The following is a 24,298-nucleotide window of genomic DNA, read 5'->3' on the forward strand; positions in this document are numbered from 1 at the left end:
GAGTGAAAGATGTAATCACCAAAATAGAAAGATCAAAAGGCAGTGAACAGCAGACGAGATACAGATACGGAGAACACTCCTGAGCTGGAAGATCGGGGAGAGGCATTTACCCAAAACACAGGAGTAAGGACGAAGAATACCGACAAAAATTAAAAGGTTGCGAATAGCCACTATTGGCAAGGTTGGAGGCATTCTCCAATATTTTTGGTAGGAGTGTAAATTAGGTTTTTCTTATGAGGCTATTTCTAGATTTCCTGCCACTTGAGCCAAAGAAATCCCTGTTGTTAAGGCAAGGGTCAGCCAATTCCAACCTATAGGCCAAATCTGGCCTGCCACCTATCTTTGTCAATAAAGTTTTATTGGAACACAGTCACACCCATTTGTTTACGTACTGAATATGGCTGTCTCCATGCTAGAATGACAGAGCTGAGTAGTTGTGACAGAGACAGTGTGGCCCTCGAAGCCTAAAATATATATTACCTGGCCTTTTACAGAAAAAGCTTGCTGACCCCTGATTTAGGCAATAGTTAGGTTTTCTGTTACATGCAGCTGCATACACTCCCAACTGCAACAATGAGTCGAATTGTACAAACAGAATGAAGTCCAAAAAGTCCAAAAAGATGAACATTCCACTGATAACTGGTTATTTCTAGGGACAAGAGTGAGATTGGGGTAAATTTCAAGGGGAATTTTCGTTCAGTGACTGAACTTGGAATTTTTACAAAGACACTCAAATTACTTGGCAATTTAATTTTTCTTTATTGAAAAAAATTTTTTTAATGTTTGTATTTATTTTTGAGACAGAGAGACAGCATGAGCAGGGGAGGGGAAGACAGAGAGGGAGACACAGAATCCGAAACAGGCTCCAGGCTCTGAGCTGTCAGCACAGAGCCTAACGCGGGGCTCGAATTCACAGACTGAGTGAGATCATGACCTGAGCCAAAGTCGGACGCCCAACCGACTGAGCCACCCAGGTGCCCCGCAATTTAATTTTTCTAATAAAAGAACAATTGAGGGGTGCCTGGATGGCTCAGTTGGTTATCCGACTCTTTTTTTTTTTTTTTTTTAAGCTTCCAACTCTTGATTTCAGCTCAGGTCATGATCTTGCAGTTTGTGAGTTTGAGCCCCGAGTTAGGCTCTGTGTCGACAGTACGGAGCCTGCTTGGGATTCTCTGCCTCTCCCTCTCTCTCTGCACCTCCCCCCCCTCATGTTCTCTCTCTCTCTCTCTCTCAAAACAAATAAACTTAAAAAAAAAAACAATTGAATTATACTGCACTTAAAAAGAGATGAATCTCACAAATCTGCTTAAAACTAAGACGACATAAAATAAGTATTTACTCTGTGATTCCATTTTTACGAAGTTAAATACAGGCAAAATTTATCTATGAGTCAAGACAGTGGATGTGGATAATACCCTTGGAGAGGTTCATGAACAGGGAGTTGGCATGAAGCTGCTAGGAATGTTCTATCTTTTGATGGAAATCCTTAAAACTATGTACTTAAGATTTTGTACTTTGTCACTGCTAGGAATTTACCCAAGGGATACAGGAGTGCTGACGCATAGGGGCACTTGTACCCCAATGTTTATAGCAGCACTCTCAACAATAGCCAAATGATGGAAAGAGCCTAAATGTCCATCAACTGATGAATGGATAAAGAAATTGTGGTTTATATACACAATGGAGTACTACATGGCAATGAGAAAGAATGAAATATGGCCCTTTGTAGCAACGTGGATGGAACTGGAGAATGTTATGCTAAGTGAAATAAGTCATACGGAGAAAGACAGATACCATGTTTTCACTCTTCTGTGGGTCCTGAGAAACTTAACAGAAGACCATGGGGGAGGGGAAGGGGGAAAAAATTATAGAGTGAAGGAGGCAAACCATAAGAGACTCTTAAAAACTGAGGATGAACTGAGGGTTGATGGGGAGTGGGAGGGAGGGGAAAGTGGGTGATGGGCATCGAGGAGGGCACCTGCTGGGAGGAGCACTGGCTGTTGTATGGAAACCAATTTGACAATAAATTTCATATTAAAAAAATAAATTAAAAAAATAAAATTAAGAAAATGCTAAAAAAAAAAAGAGGGGTATGCACTTTGTTGTATGTAAGTTATATCTCAATAAATAAAAAGCCAAAAAGAAGAATGGAAGGTAGGCATTTCTAATTGTCCCATAGCATGACGCTAATTCCGAAATATACGTAGGTGCACACAAAAAAGCCAGAAGGAAACATGAAAACAAGTAATAGTGATTATCTAGATGGTAGGATGACGACAGATGGGTGTACCTTTCCATATTTTCCTTTTTTCTTTTTTTTTAAGCTTATTTACTATTTACTTTGAGAGAGAGAGAGCAAGAATGCGGGACGGGAAGGGGGAGAGAGAGAGGGAGAGAGAATTCCAAGCAGGCTCCTCACTGTGAGCATGGAACCCGATGCAGGGCCAAAATCCATGAACCGCGAGACCATGACCTGAGCCAAAACCAAGAGTCAGGTGCTTAACTGACTGAGCCACCCAGACACCCCACCTTTCTGTATTTTCTAACTTCTCTGCAATCAACGTTCCTTAGTTCTGGAATCAGACAGAGATGAAGAACATCTAATGCAGGCCCTACCAAGGGGGTAGGACCACACGGGCCCCGCCTCCCTCACTTCCCTCACTTCCCTTGCACAGGAGGACAGGACCTCCCCCACCCCCAGCCGGACCCGCACACCTAAACGTGCTGCTATGGTTCCAAGGATGCCCTACTCCCTAATTCTCTTTTAACAACCCCACGAGGTGGTAGCCCAACTTTCAGTTCCATTCTGCAGGTGAGAAAACTGAGGCACGGAAAAACGTAACGGGAGCATATAATTGCCAAAGGCCACACAGCTAGAACCGGGAGGCAAGCCCCAGCAGTCTGAGCTGGACCTCTGCCCCCTGAGGGGTCCCCGACCACCCCCTCTGCCATTCATGAGCCAACCACCGTCCAGGGGGTCAACAAAGCACGAGCAGCCCGGAGAATATTTTTTGAAAGAGTGTAGGTTTCTGTGTCAAAAAAAAGAAAAAGGAAAGAAATGGAGAACTTCAATGAACTTCCTTATATTTATTTCAGTTTTGTTTTGAATCATCCAGTGGGAGCAGGGAGGGGCACACACTCCCTTCTCTGGCCTCTGATTGGAAGCCAGCTGTCGTTAACTGCACTTGGGGGCGCAGGGAGTGAGTATCAATGTCAGCTTGGTCGGTGAGGAAACTGAGGTTTTCATGACCTGGCAGTTACCGCCCCTGCTTTCCTGTTCACCTGCCCAGTCCCGTGGTCCCAGGAGGACGGACGGGGGTCCTCGAGGGTCACTCTGAGCCGGCAGTAGGGGCCGTGGGGAGAATCGGGAAAGCAGCCTATATATGAGAGCCGCTTGGTGACCCGAGTGGGGCTGGGCTTCGTGCGTTCATCTCTCTCAACCTCACTGAGTCCTCAGACGAGGGAGGAGGGAGTGAAGATGCCCATTTTACAGGTAAAGAAACCGACCCTTGCTCTCGGGTCCTCACTTCCAAGATGACCAAGAAAAGAAAGAACAATGGCCATGCCCAAAAGGGCCACAGCCACGTGCAGCCTATTTGCTGTGCCAAATGTGCCCCATCGGTGTCTAGCACAAGGCCACCAAGAAGCCCGGGGGGCTCCGTCCGTTAAGGGTCCAACTCTTGACTTCAGCTCAGGTCACGATCTCATGGTTTGTGAGTTCAAGCCCCGCGTTGGGCTCTGCGCTGACAGAGTGGAGCCTGCTTGGGGTTGTCTCTTTCCCTCTCTCCCTGCTCATGCATGTGCTCTCTCACTCTCTCTCAAAATAAATAAACTTCAAAAAAAAAAGAAGAAGAAGAAGTCTGGGATTTGAAACATGGCAGAGGCCACACTTGTCAGGGACATTTCCAAAGTGAGTGTCTTGGGTGCCTGTGTGCTTCCCAGGCTGCACGTGAAACCCCATTCATGCCTGAGCTGCGCCGTTTCTGGCAAGACGGTCCGGAACCGGTCTGGCACGGCCCAGGAGGACCGAACACCCCCACCCCAACTTAGACCTGCGGGTGCTGCCCCGTGACCTTCACCAAAGCCCAGCTAAGGAGCTAGGTCCTAGAGGACTAAAGAAAAACTGCCCTCTAGGAAAAAATAAAGTGGACTTAATGCCTTTCAAAAAAAAAGAAAGAAAGGAAAATTGAGCCTTGGGACGGTCGCAGGATGCCTGAGGTCCCCCAGGGTGACACACATACTCTCCGCTTTCCACGGTGCTCAGGACGTGGAGTGTCCGTTCAGCCCTGGACTCGCGGTGTTAAAACTGGGGCGGGTTTGCCTGTGAACCCAGGTGCCCTCGCTTGCAAGATGAGGATCACGTTGCATTCCTCGCAGGGTATCCTGAGGGTTTAACAACTGCAGTGTTTCGTCAGCCTCACCGCCTACACGACAAGGTGGCCGTGCGCTGGACAGCTATTGTCTTCTGCCTGCTCGCTATCTACCCTTCCCCCCCCCTTCGTCTGGTCACGGGATCCCGGGGTTCCTTTGGGAAACACCCCTTCCCTACCACGTGCCTAACATGGGGTCAACTCCCACCCCGGCCCTGTCACCGGGGTGACGCAAAACCCTGGGCTGGCTCTGGGTCTCAGTCCGCTCTCCTTTGCCGTAGCGGCTGAGAGAATTGTAATAATGACAGGAAGGGAAGGAGAGGACGAGGCACCTGTCACTTATTCAGGGCTTCCTACATGCCAGGCGCTGCTCAGAACACCCCTCATGACCTGATGATGTAGGTGCCACTATTATGTCCATTCTTTTTTTAAGTTTATTTATTTTTTGAGAGAGAGTGTGTGTGTGTGTGTGCACGCACGCATGAGTGGGGGATGGACAGAGAGAGAGGGAGAGAGAGAATCCCAGGCAGGCTCCACACTGTCACAGCCCGATGTGGGGCTCGAACTCACGAACCACAAGATCGTGACCTGAGGCAAAGTCAAGAGCCGGACGCTTAACCCACTGAGCCCCCCAGGTGCCCTTATTATCCCCATTCTCCACAAGAAGAGACTGAGGCCCTCGGTCCACAGACTGAGGGATAATTCTCGCAGGCCCAGTTCCCCCAGGAGACAAACCTTTCAAGAGGAATTTGCGGGAAGCTCCTTCTCTTAGACAGTAGCATTCTCTTTTCTAACCATATTCGGTATTCTACAAAGTGAATTTGGGGGTGGGGAGGTAAAGGGAGATAGTTTCAAGGCAATTTCATGCCTAAGATCTGGAAATATAGAAAACTTTGATGATGCTCTGTTGAAGGGCACACTGTTTATCCAAAACAGGCTCGGGAAGGGGAAGCTGTCAACATTATCTCTTTCTGGTCACAAATTGCAGCCCTCTGATGGGTTTTTCCTAGAGTTTAATCTTGTGCTGGAAGCTAAGCTGATACCAGGAAGGTTTCTGACACGTCAATCTCCTTCCTGGCATTTTATCAGAAATTGATTCTCTTTGCTTTCCGAGGCTCGTGTCTTGGCCTTGCCATTAAACTTGGGTTACGGGCACTGTGTCTGCAGCCACGTTTCCCGCAGCTCCCAGCCTGACTGTGGGGGTCTCAGAGTAGGCTGGCGATTCGGGTGCGAGGGATTACGTGAGGTTCCAACGCACCGAAGGGATGAGGAGCACTGGTCCAATCGGGGCCTGCTTGATTGTGACAAGACCTCTCATCCATCTGTGACTCTGATGGGATGAGCTTTCTAAACGGGCTACCTTGCCCCTGCCAGTCCTAAATTATAGCCCACAAGGTTTATTGAGCTCCTAGTATGTGCCAGGCACCACGCTAAGCACTTTACAGGTATTAAATCACTGAATTCTTACCACAACCCTCTGATGGCGGGCTCTATACTATCCCTACTCTTTAGAAGAGGAAGTCAAGTCACAGGCAGGATGGGCAACTTGCCTGAATGAAGGGGCTCGCCTAGGAATCCAGGCAATTTGTTTCCAGGGTTCCCAGGCTCCACTACTTTGCTAAGTGGCTTCTAACCCTGCCATGTGACTTATTTGCCCTGGAGAAATCAGAAGTTGTCAGTGTCTTGAGGGACCCCCACCCTCCAAGCTCTCAGAGCTGCAGAGGCCAAGACCTCAAGAAGCAGAAAGGCTGATAATGGTAGCCTCACAACTGGGAATGTACTTGGCAGTTGAATGGAAAACGGATTGGGTCCTTCTCTGCCTAGAAATGTGAACTAAAGGGTTTCGTTCTGGGAGAAGTGTGGATTTGGAATGTCAGCTGTCATATCAGACAGGCTCTTGTAATCAAGCGCTATTAGCTTCCATTGTCTTTTTTTTCCCCTTCTCTCTCTCTCTTCCTTTTTTTTTTTTTTTTTTTTTTTTTGGTTATTTAAAAAATTTTTTAGTATGTATTTATTGTGAGAGAGATAGTGTGCACGCACACGGCCATGCATGAGCAGGGGAGGAACAGAGAGAGAAGGAGAGAGAAAGAATCCCACGCTCTTAGTATAGAGCCAGACATAGGGCTCGATCTCTGTGACCGTGAGATCATGAGCTGAGCCAAGATCAAGAGTGGGACGCTCAACCGACTGAGCCACCCAGGCGCCCCTATTTTTTAAATTTTTAAACAAAGGGGCTGAGATCTGTACAGATGGAAGGGCCAGCTCCCCATTCTCCAGAAGGCTGAAGTGGCAAGAGTGCTGAGCTCTGAAACGAGGGAGGGGAAGGGTCTGTTGACTGCCTGCTAGCGGGGGGGCCTGAAACTTACAGTACAAGTTACCAGCCCCACTGGCCTCCTGCAATCAGCCAAGCGAGGTGCTCAGAGCCAAGGGCCCGGGAGAGATGGCTTTTAAAAACTGACGTGCTAGACGTGCCTCCAAATCCTTCTTAGGTCAGCTGCCCTGCTCCTACCCCACCCCCCCCAAGCATGGCCTGGAGAACATACCGGGGCAGCCACTGAACGGCCCCCGGTGTGCCTACCTCAGCCAAGGGCAGTCACACTTGAACCTGGCCAGCATTCTACAAGGTGGCCTAGAAGAAAAGCTCTGTTCCTCTTCTGTTGTTGGGAGACAAATTGGGAATGTCAGTTTTTAAAAAGCACGTACCCTTTGAGCCATTAATTCCACTCTTGAGAATTTAAACTTTGGCTATTCCTACACGCGTGCACAAAGATGTCTGCTCTAGAGTATTCTTTTTTTTTTAAGTTTATTTATTTATTTTGAGAGAGAGAGAAAGAGACAGCATGAGTTGGGGAGGGGCAGAGAGAGAGACAGAGAGAATCCCAAGCATGCTCGGCACTGTCAGCACAGAGCCCAACTCAGGACTCGAACCCACAAACTGTGAGACTATGACCTGAGCCGAAATCGAGAGTCGGACACCCAACTGACTGAGCCACCCAGGCGCCCCTAGGATATTCTTTAAAGTAGTCTCAAGATGGGGGCGCCTGGGTGGCTCCGTCGGTTGAGCGACCGACTTCGGCTCAGGTCATGATCTCGCCGTCCTCGAGTTCATGCCCCACGTCGGGTTCTGTGCTGACGGCTCAGAAGTTGGAGCCTGCTTCTGATTCTGTGTCTCCATCTCTCTCTGCCCCTCCCACACTCATGCTCTGTCTATCAAAAATAAATAAACATTAAAAAAAAACCAGTACTCTCGCAGTAGCAAAAGGCTCCTAATAGCCTAGAGGGTCGTCAACCAGGATCTAGTGATATGTTTACAGACAAGTCCACAATTCTTTACATGTGTTTATTTATATTATTTATTTATAGGTTTTTTTTAATGTTTTATTTATTTTTGAGACCATGTGAGAAGGGGAAGGGCAGAGAGGGAGGGGGACAGAGGATCCGAAGCAGGCTTTGTGTGGACAGCAGTGAGAGTGATGTGGGGCTCAAACTCACAAACCGTGAGATCATGTCCTGAGCCAAAGTTGGACACACAACCGACTGAGCCACCCAGGCGCCCCTATATGCATTGGTTTAGTATCAAAACCTGATCTGAACTGATATGAAACTCACAGTGTTTTTCCCGCCTAGGATGAATATTCATATTTCCCTGCAGATATATTCGTGTGTTTGATTATAGGGTGTTGTCCCAGACCATACTGGGATGGTATTACTTTCTAAATTCTAAAACGATGAAACATATTTGGCCCCACAGGTGTCAAATGAAGAACTGCGTTTCTGAGCATTCATGATGGAGCACTGTACAGCCATTAAAAAAGAAGGAATGAGGTCTGTGCACATGGCCTGCTATGGAACGCTCTCTAAGACGTGCCATTAAGTGAAAAAAATAATGCCAGGAAAAAAAAAAGCAGCATGTGTCGCTGTGCTATCAGGAGGACAGAGGACAGATATGCTCTGCATAGTTGTATAGCTACAGAATACTTCTGGAAGGACACGTAAGACATTTCTTACTGCGGTTGCCTCTTGAGAGGGCATCTGGGGGACTGATGGCAGGAGCACTTATCCCTTAAACAGCCTTTGGTATTGACCATCAGGTCAGTCAGTCTCTCTTTCTGCCTCTGAACTGGGAGAAGGAACAGCTGGTAGGGAAGAGAATCAGGACAATGACAGGTGCACAGACAAGAGGGAGCAGCGGCATGTCCCTGGTGGTACACAGAGAGGCCTGTCCAGCTTTCCCCATCCCTGGAGGCAGCCTGAATCCTGGACTCCCTCCTTCCCTGTGTTCCCTTGAGATCCGGTTCCTCCTCTGCTTGGCAAAGATGGAAGGAGTCTCTAGTCCTTGCACCGAAAGGCTCTGCTCAGCAGCAGGAAGGGCCGTGTGTGCGTGCGCGTGCGCGTGCACTTGTACGTGCATACAAAGGGGAAGCTTAACGTTTTCTAGGTGGTTGAGTTAAATGACTTTTGCAGTCCTTCACAAAGTGAGCTTAGCAGACGGGTGTGCTGGGAAGAGCATTTTTCAGAATCTCCAATCGGCTGCAAAGGAAGGCAGTCCGTCGTCACGGGAGCCTCTCAGACTGGCTCAGGGCGGGGGGCGCATGAGCTAGCCTGCCTGGGGCCCACCCGCCTGGGGGCGCACAGCCAGGAGACTGGAAGGCTGGAATCAGTCCAAAGTCCAGCTGGAGCAAGGGAGACCCCTTCAGCAAGAAGCACAATCGTGCACTCTGTCCAAGGGCATGGATACCTCTCCGTTAACTGCCAGACATGCTAAGAAATGGTTAAAATAATGTAACGCCTAACGTTTATGGACCGCTTAGGATGGGTCCTGGCACCGCGCAAGGTATTTAACACGTTACTGCCTAGTAGACACAATCTCGGGAGGACAGGGGTCAAGAGAATCGTCCAAGGTCCTATGGCTGGGATTTGAGGCAGAGGCACATGTGGCTACTAATTCGGTCTCCTGGAGTCCCTGTGTCTCTATGCAGCAGGACAAGTCTCCAGTGCCACGTCGGTGAGCCCCACGGTGCCGTGGCCACCAGTATGGACGCTGGAGGGGCGGCGAATCAAGATCTGTTCCCTCCTCGGAGGTTTTCTTTTTTACTTTTTTAAACACTGTGTGATAAATTTACTTCCTAATGATTTTTGAGTAAACTACAATGACCACAATTTCAAAGTCATTAATAATTCATGACCGAGGACCATAAACACTATATAATCTCCACAGGCAACAAACCACGAATACTTGTTAGCGACAAGGCTGAGAATATCTTTGCCAGCTAAATGGAAGTACGTACCCGCTTCGAGCTACGCCTCCCATACGCGTTTCAGAAATGACCGCAGCCCTTCCAAAGCCTGGGTTCCAGCCTTCTTTCCCTCCTCCAGCACCTCACCCCCTGGGGTTTTATCTGTGCCTGTGGCACGGCTCGAGGACTGAGGTGTCCTGGGGCCAGGCAGCCAAGCAGAGCTCGGGGAAGGATCTGAGCTGACAGCCAGGGGTTACTTACTACGATCAACCGCTGGCTTTCACCTGTGGCTGCACACCGGAACCCCTTGGGGGGTGGTCACAAAATTCCGAAGCCTGGGTCCCACCCCTGGAGATTCCTATTTAACTGGTTTGAAAAGAGGCCTGAACTTCGGGGTATTTAAAAAGCTCCTGGGGAGTCTAACGTGCAGCAATGTTGGTGAACACTGCCATGGTGTGGTTGCCACTCTCTCTTGGCCACCGAGCAGGTGTGCGTGGAGGCAGGCATGGCAGAATGGAGCGCCCCACCGAAAGGAGCTCTCCTCCACACCAGCCATTGCCCGGTGTTGCCTTAAGACCTTTGTGGTCGTTCTCCATTTTAGCAAAGAAGCCAGAAGTGCGCATTGTTCTGTGAAAATTGTAAATGCGGATGCCTAATTTTTAAAAAAGGTGTAATGGGGGAGGGTGTCTGGGTGGTTCAGTCAGTTAAGCGCCCGACTTCGGCTCAGGTCACGATCTCACAGTCTGTGAGTTCGAGCCCCGCGTCGGGCTCTGTGCTGACAGCTCGGAGCCTGGAGCCTGCTTCGGATCCTGTGTCTCCCTCTCTCTCTGCCCCTCCCCGACTCATTTTCTCTCTCTCTCTCTCTCTCTCTCTCTCTCAAAATAATAAACATTAAAGATTTTATAAAAAATAAATTAAAAATTGTAATGGAGTCCGGGCCAAATAAAACACATCTTTGGGCTGAATTTGGCTGGCAAGTTCATTGCAAACAGCCTCCCCTCCTCCCCTCACCATGCTGGCCCATGACGGCGCGGAGAAGTTCCCAATCCCAACCGGGAGAGGAAACGGCACGTTCACCTGCCACGGTGTCACCTGACCACCGGAGGAACACGAAGAACCTCCCTGTCTGCTTGTTCCCACGAGCTTGTCTTTTCCTTGCCGTTCATGGTGACAGAGTCTGATCTATACCCGGCATCCTGTGTAAGGCACAGAGTGTCAGGAAGAGCAGATTTCACAGGTGGTGTGGGAGGGATGCGGAAAGGGGAGGAAGGTGGAAAAAAGCACGTTATATCAAGATGAGCATCTGCCAGCTTTTGCCATTAGTTTCCTTCTCCTATTTTTCTAACCAAACAAAAGCCCTGTGAGGAGAACCAGCACCCTCCTTTTCAGAAAGGCCTGAACCCATTTTAAATCTCTCAGATATTGTGATAAATATCTCCACTCTCTTGGTTTGTTTGGGTTTTTCTGTTTGTTTGTTTCTCGTGCCAAGCTCTTCGCCAGGCGGAGTGATCTGAAATGCTCTGGGGCAACTGGCAGGATGGGAGTAGCCAAGAAAGCGGCAATCAGGAAGCCCTGTTGCCAAGAAGAAAGACTGAGGAGGAAAAGGGTATCTCAACTAGCTACCCGCTGCCCTGCTTTGTTGATTCCCAGCAAGTTTCTTTTTTTTTTTTTTTTAATTTTTTTTTTCAACGTTTATTTATTTTTGGGCCAGAGAGAGACAGAGCATGAACGGGGGAGGGGCAGAGAGAGAGGGAGACACAGAAGCGGAAACAGGCTCCAGGCCCCGAGCCATCAGCCCAGAGCCCGACGCGGGGCTCGAACTCCCGGACCGCGAGATCGTGACCTGGCTGAAGTCGGAGGCCTAACCGACTGCGCCGCCCAGGCGCCCCACCCAGCAAATTTCTTAATGCAGATAAATGGGATGCTGTTACTCTGTGATCAAAAGCCTCAGTTAGGTCGAAACAATTCATGCCTGCCTTGGGAGCGGGGAGCGGGGGGCGGGGGGGGGTGCTGGTCACCCCACCCCCAGGTCACGTCACCAAGGGGGGGCACCAGGAGCCTGCGGGCCTGTGCTCACTCCTGTTCCGGGCTCCTCTGCACCCCCTAGTCTCTGGAAAGACTTTGCGGGAGACGTGCACATCTGTTCCTGCTTCCAAAAAAATGTTCTTACCAGAAAGGAGTGATGGAATCCACCCCGGCTCAGATTCTAGAACGTCCACTGGGGCTGACACTTAAATCTTTTTAGTAGCACCAAAGTCCCTAAGTTATCTCTCAGCCCTCATCCCAGGTAGGCTGCTTGAATGAGAAGAAAACCCACGGTGGCTGTTCTGGCTACAGTTGAGAAAGGAGACAAGAGGGGGTGGGATGACAGCCATCGCAAAGGCCCTTTGCAGTCCAACCCCAACCTGCCTCCTCAGAGCTGGTTTGGGAGGCCAACACAGAGGACACAGACATGGAAAGAGAAAGACCAAGTGTTGTGGCCATTTCTGAGCCCCTGGACCCAGCTCAGCCTGGGAAATTCCTTTTCATTGTTGGAATTATGTCACTTTACAGGCAAGAGTGTTAACACATAAGTGTTGATGAATTTCAGGATTGGTTGATACTTATGACGAGCCACACGCCTGCATACCCATGTACCCCTACACTCGTCTGTGGCTAAAGACTCCAATTCAAACTCCCATGAGCTTGAAGATGTCATCAAAGGGCCCTGCAGTGACCTATGGGTCCTTGCTATCACTGTGTACTCCCAGGCTCAGCTACTCTTGCAACTTTCCCTATTCGTGTCTCTCTGACTTTGACTTTGACCATGCTGCACACCCCGAGACCAGGGCTGTGTCTCTCTCATCCCTGGTGCCGGGCACAGAGCAAGTGGGCTCGGTGTGGCAGGTTTCAAGAAGGGCCACAGCATCCGTAGATTTCTCACCCAGAGGTGAGACCTATTTCCCCACCCCGCGAATCTGGGCTGGCCTTGTGACCTGTTTTAAGGAAACAAAGTAGCAGTAGTGACACCAGCTCACTTCCAGCAGCTTCCACTCTTCATGTGCGTGGCCCTGTGAACCTCCACATGAATAAAGCTGGCTGCCTGGCTGGCGGACGAGAAAGCATTCAAAGAGAGCCGAAGCACACTACTGATGCCCAGCCATCCCCAAGGCGACACGGCGGCTCACTGCAAAAGCCTGAGTGAGTCCAGCGGAAGTCGGCAGACCTGCCCAGCTCCAATGGCCGACCCACAGAATCACCAACTGAATGCACAGTTCTCGTTCCACATCCCTGAAACGTGGGTTTGGGATTGCTCAGTTACACAGACAAAGCTAACTGACACACTTCCTAAGAAATTGTCGCTACAATGTAGGGACACGTTGGTTGAGAGCTCTAATTGCCAGCTAGCACTTGGTCCCGGATTCGAGCTGGAGACTCAGAGGGAAACAAGAAGGAAATCCAGGAAGACTGATTCACCAGCATGCTCCCTCAGGTGCCTTCAAGCAGAGTCGCCTCCCACCCACCCTCACCAGTGACACATTTACCTCTTTTTTCTCCCGCGAGCAGGACCGGCTTCTGTCAGCCTTCCGCGGAATCTGACCTGTGGCAGTTCAAAAGCAGAACCAGAGATTAAGGCTCTTTTAAAACAGCTAGTTTATCACCGTGAAAGCTTTTTATTTGCAAACTGAATAGACGGGACCAATCATAATCAAATGATTTTAAGAAAATGTAGCCTATTATTATAGTGGGAAAATGGCATGCTCTTGAAATAGACCAACGGCAAGGAAATGGTAATTCACACGCTCACGTTATTTGACTGTAATGAACAAAGCCTCAGCTCTTTAATCTGGAACATTATCTGCACTCTGCAAGGGCCGACTGTAGATTTCCCAGTCGAATTACATTTTTATTAAATTGTTTGGAATTATATAAAATGCCTTCCACAAAAATGCCTTCCACTGTGCGCATACACATAACCTTTGATGAGTGCACACCAATGTGCTTCACCAAACCCCCAAACTCAACACCTAGGTGATGGTGCAGATGTGAATTAGCAGTAATCACCCGCATCTCCCATATAACAGGTAATTTCAGAGAGAATGTTGCTTTTCTTAGAAAATTGGAAGACTCACATTTGAGAGTGCGCATAAATTCAACAGCTCAACATCATTATGTTTAAATATGCTGTTCCGAATGCAGTTTTCACAACTTTTATGGAAGTGTCCATTGCAAAAGGATTCCTTGATGGAAAATTAATGGATGGCCTTGGTTTTAAAACACAAAGTGGGAACCTCTGTGCTTTGGCAACGTGTCTTCCAAACTATCCGGCCTCACTCTTGGGTGGCGATTTATGAGGAAATCACAACCACGTGTCCCGTGAGCCAAGAGCACGCCAAAGCAGGAGGAAGAAGGCTTAGTGATGACTCATCAAGAGGCAAGAAGTGGGGACCGAGTCTCAGAGGAAAGATGTTTGTCTCTGGTTGTGGTCGCTTCTGGTAGGTCTACACAGGTGTGGGGGACCTCATAGCTGGTGATAAAGCACAAGTCAAGGGATGATGCTCTTTCCAAGAAAGTGAAAATAAGGGGAAAAGCAAAGGTCCACAGATGACCCTCTGACCATGGCCAAATTTTGGCACCAATATTATAAAAGGATCTAGAAAAGAGGCCGCTGGAGAGTGCATAGACACTCTGGATTTGGATTACACAGCATCGTGGTATGATAGACGTCTTCTGGGTTGTCTGCTCAGCTCACAGGGACACCCTAAACTGCTTCCTTCTCTCCCACTCTCCTCCCTGTCCTCAGCGGGGAGCTCCCTGGCAGCCATGACATGGCACAGGACCCCAACCCCAGTATGGCGCGCTGGGGATGGGCCCCTGACCCAACCACAGTCGATCAGAATGCCAGCCCCAGGAATTTGACGTTGGTTTGGAAAGACAGAGAAGACAGAGGGCCAGAGCAGGGCTATTTCCACCTGTGAACTTTGATGCGGTCGGCACCCTCCTGCCTTGGGGGACAGACTGACACAGAACGCCAAGGCAGAAAGAACAGATCTGAAATTGACTGCATACCTGTCTTTGCGTTCCACAGACACCCACTTAATGTACCACTGACATGCTGGATGCCAACAGCGGGGGAAGGCCGTATGTGTGTGCGGACAGCGGGTGTATGACACCTCTCTGTACTTTCTACTCAGTTTTGCTATCCATCTAAAATTGCTCTAAACAAGCTTATTAATCAAAAAAAGAAAAAAAGACCCAGAATCAGGGATCAGGTGATCTGGGTCGTTGGGCCAATTTTATCCCAACCTCCTGCCCCCTGATGCTCTGGAGCAAGAACTAGGGTGGACAGCACCCAGAAACCCTTGTCCACACCTGCCCTAGCTGTCAGTCAAGGGACTCGTCGTAGGCCTGAAGGCCAACGAGAGACGATGGCATGTCGGGTGGTAGGGCACGCGGGGCAGCACCAGGAGCCCGAAGATTGGCCTGGAGCTCGAAGGGGACAGAGAGGGTTGGAGACCAGGGTGTTCTACAGAAGCAGTCCCGAGGCGAGTAGGATGCCAGTAGGAGCAAAAAGGGCCCAGAGTGAAGCTGGGGAGAGGAAAGCAGAGCTAGCCCAGGGGCAAACAAGGCAGTCCCCAGAGCCTGGCTACAGCTCCTCCAATGCTAGTCAGACACATGCCAAGGGACCTGGTCCAGTGGACAGCTGACCAGTTTACGGGAGCTTGGACAAGTCGCAGGATCCCACAGGATCTCTCTGGGCCATATTTTCTTCCTATTTTTTTTTTTTTTAATTAAAAAGAATTTTTTTTAACGTTTATTTTTGAGAGAGACGGGGCATGAGTGGGGGAGGGGCAGAGAGAGAGGGCGACACAGAATCCGACACAGGCTCCTCCGGGCTCCGAGCTGTCAGCACAGAGCCCGACGCAGGGCTCAAACCTGAGAACCATGAGATCATGACCTGAGCCGAAGTCAGATGCTGAACCGACTGAGTCACCCAGGTGCCCCATTTTATTTTTAAATTTTAAATGAGAGTTAGGCTAAATCACCTCTGGGGTTGCTTTTCATCTCTAAAATTCTGTTACGCCAACAGAGAACAGTAAGAAAAGTCTTAAGGTGGGCCATAAAAACAAAACATTAATACAAAGAACACAGAGCTTGACTACTGAATTTTGAAAGCAAATCTCTCTCCTGGAGTTCGTTAGAAGCTTCTTATTCATGGGGCGCCTGGGTGGCTCAGTTGCTTAAGCAACCAACTCTTGATTTCGGCTCAGGTCAAGATCTTGCGGTTGTGGGATCGAGCTGCGCGTTGGGATCCGCCGTGAGCGTGGAGCCTGCTTGGGATTCTCTCTCTCCTTGTCTCTCTGCCTCTTCCCCACTCACGCTCATGCACTCTCTTTCTCTCAAAATAAATACATAAACTTCAAAAGGAGCTTCTTGTTCATTAAATTGGGAAACAATTTCCTTACTTTCCAGCGAAGAAAATTCACTCTAATTATACACGCTTGTTCCCTAACGCCTGTGTCCTCAGGCCACCGAGCCCCTCTCTCTCTGTTCCAGGAAGCTCAATGTGGAGACTTCTCCTTCTCACCAAGGACGGAAGAAATGAGATTACATTGCCTCTGTCTACTGCACTTAGCTTCTCGGAGTATCTTCCTACTTATATCTCGTTTTATTCTCATGACAGTCAGGGAGGGAGGTGGAAGAAGGTGACATTAATATCAATAAATGCTGCTTGCAAAATTAAGGGGGTGTTCCCCTGCATTTTGCAAGGTGACCTGTCAGCTTCAGCCATGAGACGATAAATAAGGCCAAATGTAAATGATACACGTGTACGTCGCGTTACAAAACCGATGTGTGCCTGGGGAAAAGGGAAAAAAAAAAAAAAGGGTGTGAATGCATATAATACTACGCTCCCACTTATGACTTCAGAGAGATTTTATCCTCACTTTGGATTTATTTTCAATGGTTCGAGGATTCTGACACTTTGGTTTTACTTTGCTCTGGAGGCAGATAATAACATTCATCGCTGCCATTTAGAAGGGAGATGCATCTTGCCTGGATGCCAGCTTCTGAAGCCAGCAGGCGAGGGAAAACCAGCGTCAAAATTACCCTCAAAAAAGCCTTAAGCCTCCTGTGAAGTGCAGTCCACAGGACACAGCTTTTTACGTCCACTGCTGTGGACTACTTAGGATGTGAAATGTACGGTGCATGATAAAAATACACATGCCTGATATCATTTGATGGTATTTCTAATTAAATTATTCATATTGTAATTACTCCCTCAATTTTTCCTTTAGGGTAGAAGAAGAGTGGCAGCGGGGGAGGCTGAGGACCAGGCACCAAGTTCAAGAATGTGAATGCTCCACTGAACCGGACACCTACTACGTGCCAGGGTCAACACACAGCCTTCATCCCCTGCATCCTCAGAACCACTCCTGCAGGTCAGGGGTCAGTGAACTTGTCTCGTAAAAGGCCAGACGGTAAAGATTTTGGCGAGAGAACAGCTACAGACTATATGTAAACAAATGGGCGCAACTGTGTTCCAATAAAACTTTATTCACAAATGCAGGCTGCAGGCCAGTTGTCAGCCCGGTTGGTCACAGTTTGCTGACTCTTGCTTTAGCTGGACAGCACCATGGGGCGCTTGGGTGGCTCAGTCAGTAAAGCATCCAGCTTCAGCTCAGGTCACAATCTCACAGTTTGTGGGTTCGAGCCCTGCATCGGGCTCTGTGCTGACAGCTCAGTGCCTGGAGCCTGCTTTCAGTGTCTCCCTCTCTCTCTCTCTCTCTCTCTCTCTCTCTCTCTCTCTGCCCCTCCCCCACTCATGCTCTCTCACTCTCTCTAAAACAATAAACATTAAAAAAAATAGATGGACAGTACCATGCCCTTGGCACAAACCAAGGAAGAAATGAGACACAAACTTTGAGTGAGTGATTGAGTTGCTTTTTCAAGGCCACACAAATGTATCTTGTAAGTGACAGGGCTCAGCGTGCTCCTAATCATGAGCGTCACTAACATTATCACAATCACAAGCATGTTAATCGCTGCCATTACCATGTGAGCTCACCTTAGTCAGGTTTACTGTGTGCCCGGCACTGAGCTCAAGGCTAAGTACGTGAACCAACTCATGTGCTCCTCTCAGCTACCCAAGAAACAGGCACTATTATCATCCCACTTGTCAGATGCGGTCACTGAGATCCAAAGAGGTTAGGAAGCTTGCCCAGTATCACGCAGCTAGTGACTAGAGAAGCCTCAACCTGGATCTGAGCAGTCTGGCTCCAGAGCCTACGCTCCTAACCGCTGGGCCACACTGCTCCTCAGTCAGGGCTTTGAAGACAAGTACAAGAACACCAGAACGTGCCGGGGAGGGAGTCTGATTTAAGGAATTCTTTCTGCGACGCAGCTTTTGAGTGTACTTTGCACTCCTAGAGCAATTCATAAGGGGGTCAGATAAAAATGATTCCCCAATTATCCAAGAAGATGGCGTTGCCGGCCAGCCAGGTAAATGCCATAAAGTGGCCAAAACGGTAAGGCTCGGCATTAGACGCTCACTCCCATCTACTCAGGTGAAATGCTCAGCCTCGGCAGAGAGAGTTGGGCTTTGGAGAACAAATTCAGTGGAAAGAGGGGCCGTGCAGGGACCTCCCCAGTGCAAAGGAGCTTCGAACAAAGAGCTTGTTTCTCTCCACTGGGGTATGGTGCCGCCATGAGGTTACTCAAATGAGCCGATTTCTTCTGTTGTCCAAATACGAGGGCTTATGTTGCTCTCATTTTATATATCTCTGGAACTTTATTTAAATGACAAACATCTCACTGAAATACCACGTACTCTCACCAATCCGACTGGCAAAAATCAGAGGCTTGACAAGATAGCGTTGGCGAGAGCTAGAAAGCTGGTGGGAGCTTTGAGCATCGCTGGGGGAAGTACAAAATGACAGACTCCCTTTGGAAAGGTGTTTTGACAATATCCTCAAAAGTACGAATGCATTTTTCCTTTGGGGCTAGCAATATCGCTTCCAGGAACCTACTGTAAAGAATCACCTCCACGAATGGGAAACAAATGCACAAGGGTATTCACTGTATCACAATTTGCAATAACAACTGCTGGAAATGATGGGTGAGTCCGTCAGTAGGGACTGGCTGAATAGGGTGAATCCACAAATGAAATGGAATGCTGGAAGAAAGAATGGGCAAGGTGCTTATATATAAGACAGTCATATGTCAAGTGAAAAAAAATCAATAGGCAGAAAGTATATGCAGGATGCGATCTTTTCTCTAAGAAAGAGGAAAAGAAGACTACATGGGTTCTGTTTGTATAGAGAACCACCCAGAGGTACATGCACAAATGCAACAGCTCACTGTCACTTTTTCTGATGTTTATATATTTATTTTGAGGGAGAGAAAGCATGGAAGGGGCAGAGAGAGGGAGAGCGAGAGAATCCCAAGCAGGCTCCGTACGGTCAATGCAACACCCAATGCGGGCTGGAACTCATGAACCGTGAGATGATGTACAAGCCTAAATCAAGAGTCGGATGCTTAACCGACTGAACAATCCAGGGTGCCTCACTGTTACTTTTTATATTGTTTTGATTTTTGAATGGTTTGGACCCATTTTCTATCGAGAAAATTAAAAGAAACTTAAAATATTAAATGTCCAAAAGCCAGATTCAAATGAAAAACAAAACCAAACCAAACAATGGGAAACGCTGTAGAATGTTCCCATGAGAGAACCTAAGAGGGTGGTCTATGGGGGGAGAGGGGAGTAGCCTCTGTGAACTTCAGCACCCCGAAGCTTTGCCGGAAAGACAACGCGATATTTTAGGAAAAAGAAAAAAGCAAGAACAAGGAAAGGAAAATCGAGACCTGTCCGGATGGGTTGCCTGGGAATCGTGGTTTCCTAGTGCTTACAGAGCATCTACACGCGCCACCCCCCCCCCCCCCACAACTCCATGTTCTTCCCCAGGTGAGAGCTCTTAAGATTCCCTTATCATGCACAACAAAGCCACGTGGCTCAGAGAAGCAAAGTAACTTGCCCAAGGTCACAGAGCAAGGAAGGGGAAGAACCTGGTTGACAGCCAGTCATTCTGGCTGCTAATCCAGTGCTCAGTACACCCTGGTGCCTGCCGGCACCCCCTTGTCAAGCCCAGGAATGGGAGCACCCCGCCCCCACGTGCCTTCAGCCCCATGCCAGCTTCCTGGACCTTGATCGTGACTTCCACCTACAGCCTTGGTTTGCAAAGATACCTGTGGCAGAGTAAGGAGGCAGGGAGGCGGACCCAGAAGGCTGCCCAGCCTCAAGGGCAATCACTGTTTGGCTCCTGCCGCCTGTTTCCATGCAGGAATGCGGGCCCCGGTCTTGTTGGATCAGATTTTTCCAGAAGTCCAGTCTTAGAAGACAGCTTCTAATTTTTAAATATTGACAATTACAAAAAAAAAAAAAAAATGTAAAGCTCTGTACAGATGCAACAAAACAGGCTTCTAGTGTCTAACCTAATAGGTAACTAGGCAGAAGACTAGAAAATTTTCCATTATTTACCTCGATGCCGCGGAACCATGGCAGGGGGGAGGGGGGCGAGGGGGAGAGCTCTTTAAGGAAATTTCATCATAGCAACAGAAATCTGTTAGACAAAAAGCGTGACTGTTTGGAAGACAGGTAAACGTGGGCTCTGCGACACACTTTCAAATTCTTTCAAATTCCCCGTGTGCTGCCTCCAGGCTGGTTCTGGGACTTGAAGTCACATTCTGTCTCCTGAAAGCCCGAAACAATATCCCTGTCACTCTTCCTTTGCATTTTCTGTGTAACTCAAATTCCCGGGACCCAGTTTACTGCCAAATTACCTGAGATAAACAAGTCATGCTAAGATCCTCTTTTCCTCTCCAAACCCAAACAGCAGCTGGCAGCTAGAAATGGTTATTTATAACCTGCACACTGTTACGCACATTTTCTTGTGCACTTCTAAAAATGCTGAGCCGTGCATTCTTTGGCTGCCTTCGTAATTAGATGAGAGCCTGGGGACAATGCCGTGCGGTAGCAGAGAAGGTAGGCTCTGGGTCAGCCTGTCTGGCTCAGCTTCTCAATACCTGTTTGGAAACCCCGATACCGTAATTCCATTTCGGTCTATTGTCAGTGTTAAGACAGTACAAATGAAACGATTAGAGCAGTGCCCTGCACACAGTAGGTGATGGGGTTGGGAGTGGGGGTGGGGATCCGGAGCTGATGGCCAGGAAAGAATTCTTGAGATGTCTCTGGGGCAAAAAGCAGATTTATTAAAGCACGGGGACAGGGCCCATGGGCAGAAAGAGCTGCCCTGGGGTTGTGAAGAGTACTATTATATACTACGGAGTTGGAGGAGGTAACGTCAAGAGGAAGTTTCTTAAAAGGGACTTTCCATATGCTAAAGCCTCACCGATCACTGGAGGCCTAGCTATTGTCAAGCTAAGGTTGTTTTTCCCTCTAGCAAAGCATTAACATTAAGACAGTAGGGAGTTCCTGGAGAAGGTTTTACTCTGCCTGCCTCAAGTGTTTGTCACCTGGCTGCAGGTTATAAGGAAATTGAATTTGACCTGCCATTTCCTTCCTGCCTTTGTTCCCCATAACATTTTGGAGGGGAGGGTGATGTTGGGGCTCCAGGAAACAAGCCTATAGGTTTCTGGAGATTAGGCTATTGATAAGATTGCCTTTTTTCTTGTCATTTACTAAGGTATTTGTAAATGGATGGAGACTCGTGTCCTGCAGGACTGCGATCTCTATCAGTTAACCATTTGTTTTCCGTCCTTTCCTTTGTTCTTGGGCAGCCAGGAGTCCCCGAGGAATCCCACCTGGGGTGGGGGATGGGAGGTATGCTAGCTTGTGCTTGGCCTTCGGCTTGCCTTATATGCTCCCTCATCAGAAGAGACATCAGGAGACATCCCTGGAGTCTGTGAATGAATGAACGAATGAATGACCAAATTTTTTGAATGGATAAATGCTGGGAGGACAAGAGGTAAGAGTACAAGAAGCTGTAAAGACTTCATCTTCTCTCACAATGTATTTTCCTGATCCTTCTCCCCCTGCTTTTTCTCAGATGGTGAAATGAAATATGACAAAGTGGGTTTAATACACCACTGGAGATAATTGGAAAATATTGATTTTTTTTCATTCGAAACGGTAAAGATAAGAAAGTGCCACACTTCTGTAATCTAATCAGTGGCTTATGTGACAACATGCTTCCCAGGCTAAAATGTACTTTGGTCGACCTCTGTATCCATCACACAAGTTCCCAAACGCATTCCAACTACACCCGCCAGCCCAGCCCCATCCTTCCATCCCAGCTCCTGGCTGAACACAAGTGGGGACACGGCGTTTGTGAATCTATGTGAGCACGTGTGTACACATACAAATTAAAGTGTCTTCTCAGTATTTGCGTTCCACACCCCCCACCCCAATGATCGGCAAAACAGCCCTGGAAACCGTAAGAAATGATGCATGAGATCCCCCAGAATCCTAAAGAAAAAGATACATTCCTGCCTCTGACAGCTAATTTTTACTGAGAACCTATTAAGTACTGGGTACCATTTTAAGAGCATGATTTATGTTTATTTATTTTTGAGAGAGAGAGTGGGGAAGGGGCAGAGAGAGGGGGACAGAGGATCTGAAATGGGCTCTGTGCAGCAGAAAGCTGCATGCAGGGCTCGAACTCACCAACCATGAGATCATGACCTGAGCTGAAGTTGGATGCTTAACTGACTGAGCCATCCAGGGGCTCTGTTAAGGGCTTTATTGTTTAATTTACTTTTTAAAGTAAACTTTTAAAAGTCTTTTTAAAATTTTTTTTATTTTAGAGAAAGAGAGAGAGAGAGTGCAGGAGTGGGGGAGAGGGTCAGAGGGGGGGGGAGAGAGAGAGAGAGAGAGAGGGAGAGAGAGAGGGAGAGAGAGAGAATCTCAAGCAGGCTTCACACTCAGTTCAGAGCCCGAGGCGGGGCTCGATCCCAGGACCGTGGGATCATGACCTGGGCCAAAATCAAAAGAGTCAGATGCTCAACTGACTGAGCCACCCAGGCGCCCCTTAAGGGCTTTAAATAGATGAATTCATGTGATTCTCACAGCAGCCTTATGACGTAGTCCTCCTATTAATCTCTATTTTATAATTTAAGAGTCCAGGCACTGAGAGATGAAGTACCTAATCTCCCAAGGTCATGTGGCCTCAGAACCAGAACCCCCTTGGTCGGTCTCCGCACTCTGCTCCTTCCTCTCCTCTCCAAGATGAGGAAGGCTCACAGAGTGAGTACCTCTAACTTGAACAGGGAGAGCAGGAGAGCGAGTCCAATCCTCTGCCCTGGTTTTTTCAGAGTTGCCTTCTGCAGGCTTAAAATAAAATCTCCACCTCAAACCATGCAAGAGGCAGGACTTCCCACCACAAAGGCTCATCAGGAGGGAGGCTTTGCAATGGCGGCGGGGCGGGTACAGAAACGGATCCAGGCTGGTTCTCCCGCAAGTGGCCACCTTAACTCCCCAGGCCTCGGCCTCCACATCTGATAAATGACAGCAATCAGACCAGATCGGAAGTTACTCAACTGGCTGAATCCAGGCCACAGACATTTGTTTGGTCTCCATAATGTTTAAAAAATTTTTTTTTTTTTTGCAGCCAACAGCTTGGGAGATTTCACATTTTAAAATCCTGAGTTACGGAAAAAAAAAAAAAAAAAAGCCCGAGTTCTGGATTGTTTTTGAAAAACTAGAAGATCTGGCAACACCAGGCTTGCCTTCCTGCCTGGCAACAGTTGTCAGGAGCCGGCAGATGGCTGGTATCCTCTGGTTCCTGGCCCCCTAGCTCTCTGTCTCGCTGCCACTTTGGTCTGACAGGCTTCTCCCTACAGTAAAGATGAAAGTGAAGGTCTGTGTGTCCACACCTCTAGCAAAAGTGAGAATCATTACCATCATCACCCTAATTGCAGCTAGCACATTTATACTTATCGTATGCCAGGTCCTGATCTAAGGGCTTTGCATCCATGAACGCATTTAATTTTCACAATAACCCCAGGAGATGGAACAATTATTATCTCTTTTCTACAGATGATGGAGGTATGGAAAAGGCTACATGCTTCAAGGAATTAGTAGACAATCGAGTCCTTTATGACATGGAGGAATAGTCCCAGGTATGCAAAGTGTACGTAGGTGTTGAAAGAATCTGACATCAAGCAGCATAATGAAATAAACCCCAGTCACTGTGGTCATTTACATTACCTGCCTGGACCCTGCAGGCTTCTAAACCTGTATTCCTGCACGGGATCCTCAGAGTTTGGAAATCTATCAGATTCCCTGGACTAGATCTGTTAAGTCCCTCCTGGATCTAACTGTCTGTGATTTTAGGTAGGTTCATAAAAAGGTACATAAATAGTTTGGGATTCTTGAGAGAGTGTGTGCATGCACACACACACACACACACACACACACACACATATCGCATTGCAAGGTCACTCAGAGTTTATAAGAGTGTGGTGGTCCCTGCAGGGCTTCTGTGGTTGGTGACCAGTCATCTGTGATGCCCCACCTTCCTGCCTGGTGCTGCATTTGCCTATAACCCTCCAATGACATGTTAAGTCTCCAGAGAATCCATCAGCTACGGGGGGTCAAGGCAGCATCAGAGTTAGAAATGAGGCAGTTGATAGGGGTGATGGTGACTCACTGGGGCAGAAAATGGAGGAAGGATAAGAATACTAGCTGAAAAATAG

The 24,298-nt window shown here is 48.3% G+C and overlaps 1 protein-coding gene across 9 annotated transcripts in view; it reads right to left on the reverse strand.

Annotated features, from left to right (window-relative positions):
• KATNIP (katanin interacting protein) overlaps positions 1-24,298 on the reverse strand; it is a 194,692-nt gene that overhangs the window by 162,866 nt on the left and 7,528 nt on the right. For 6 of the 9 annotated variants that reach the window (XM_045047782.1, XM_006942222.5, XM_045047785.1 and 3 more), the window contains exon 2: positions 13,132-13,187. The exons of 1 other annotated variant lie outside the window; for it this stretch is intronic. In XM_045047782.1, coding sequence (XP_044903717.1) covers positions 13,132-13,187 — 56 coding nt within the window. Of the gene's footprint in view, positions 1-13,131; positions 13,188-19,831; positions 19,990-24,298 lie in introns of those variants that run through there. 2 more of the 9 variants (XM_006942221.4, XM_045047783.1) reach the window with 2 other exon arrangements.

The sequence above is a fragment of the Felis catus genome, chromosome E3, assembly GCF_018350175.1.
Source record: "Felis catus isolate Fca126 chromosome E3, F.catus_Fca126_mat1.0, whole genome shotgun sequence".
NCBI classification, from domain to species: Eukaryota; Metazoa; Chordata; class Mammalia; order Carnivora; family Felidae; genus Felis; species Felis catus.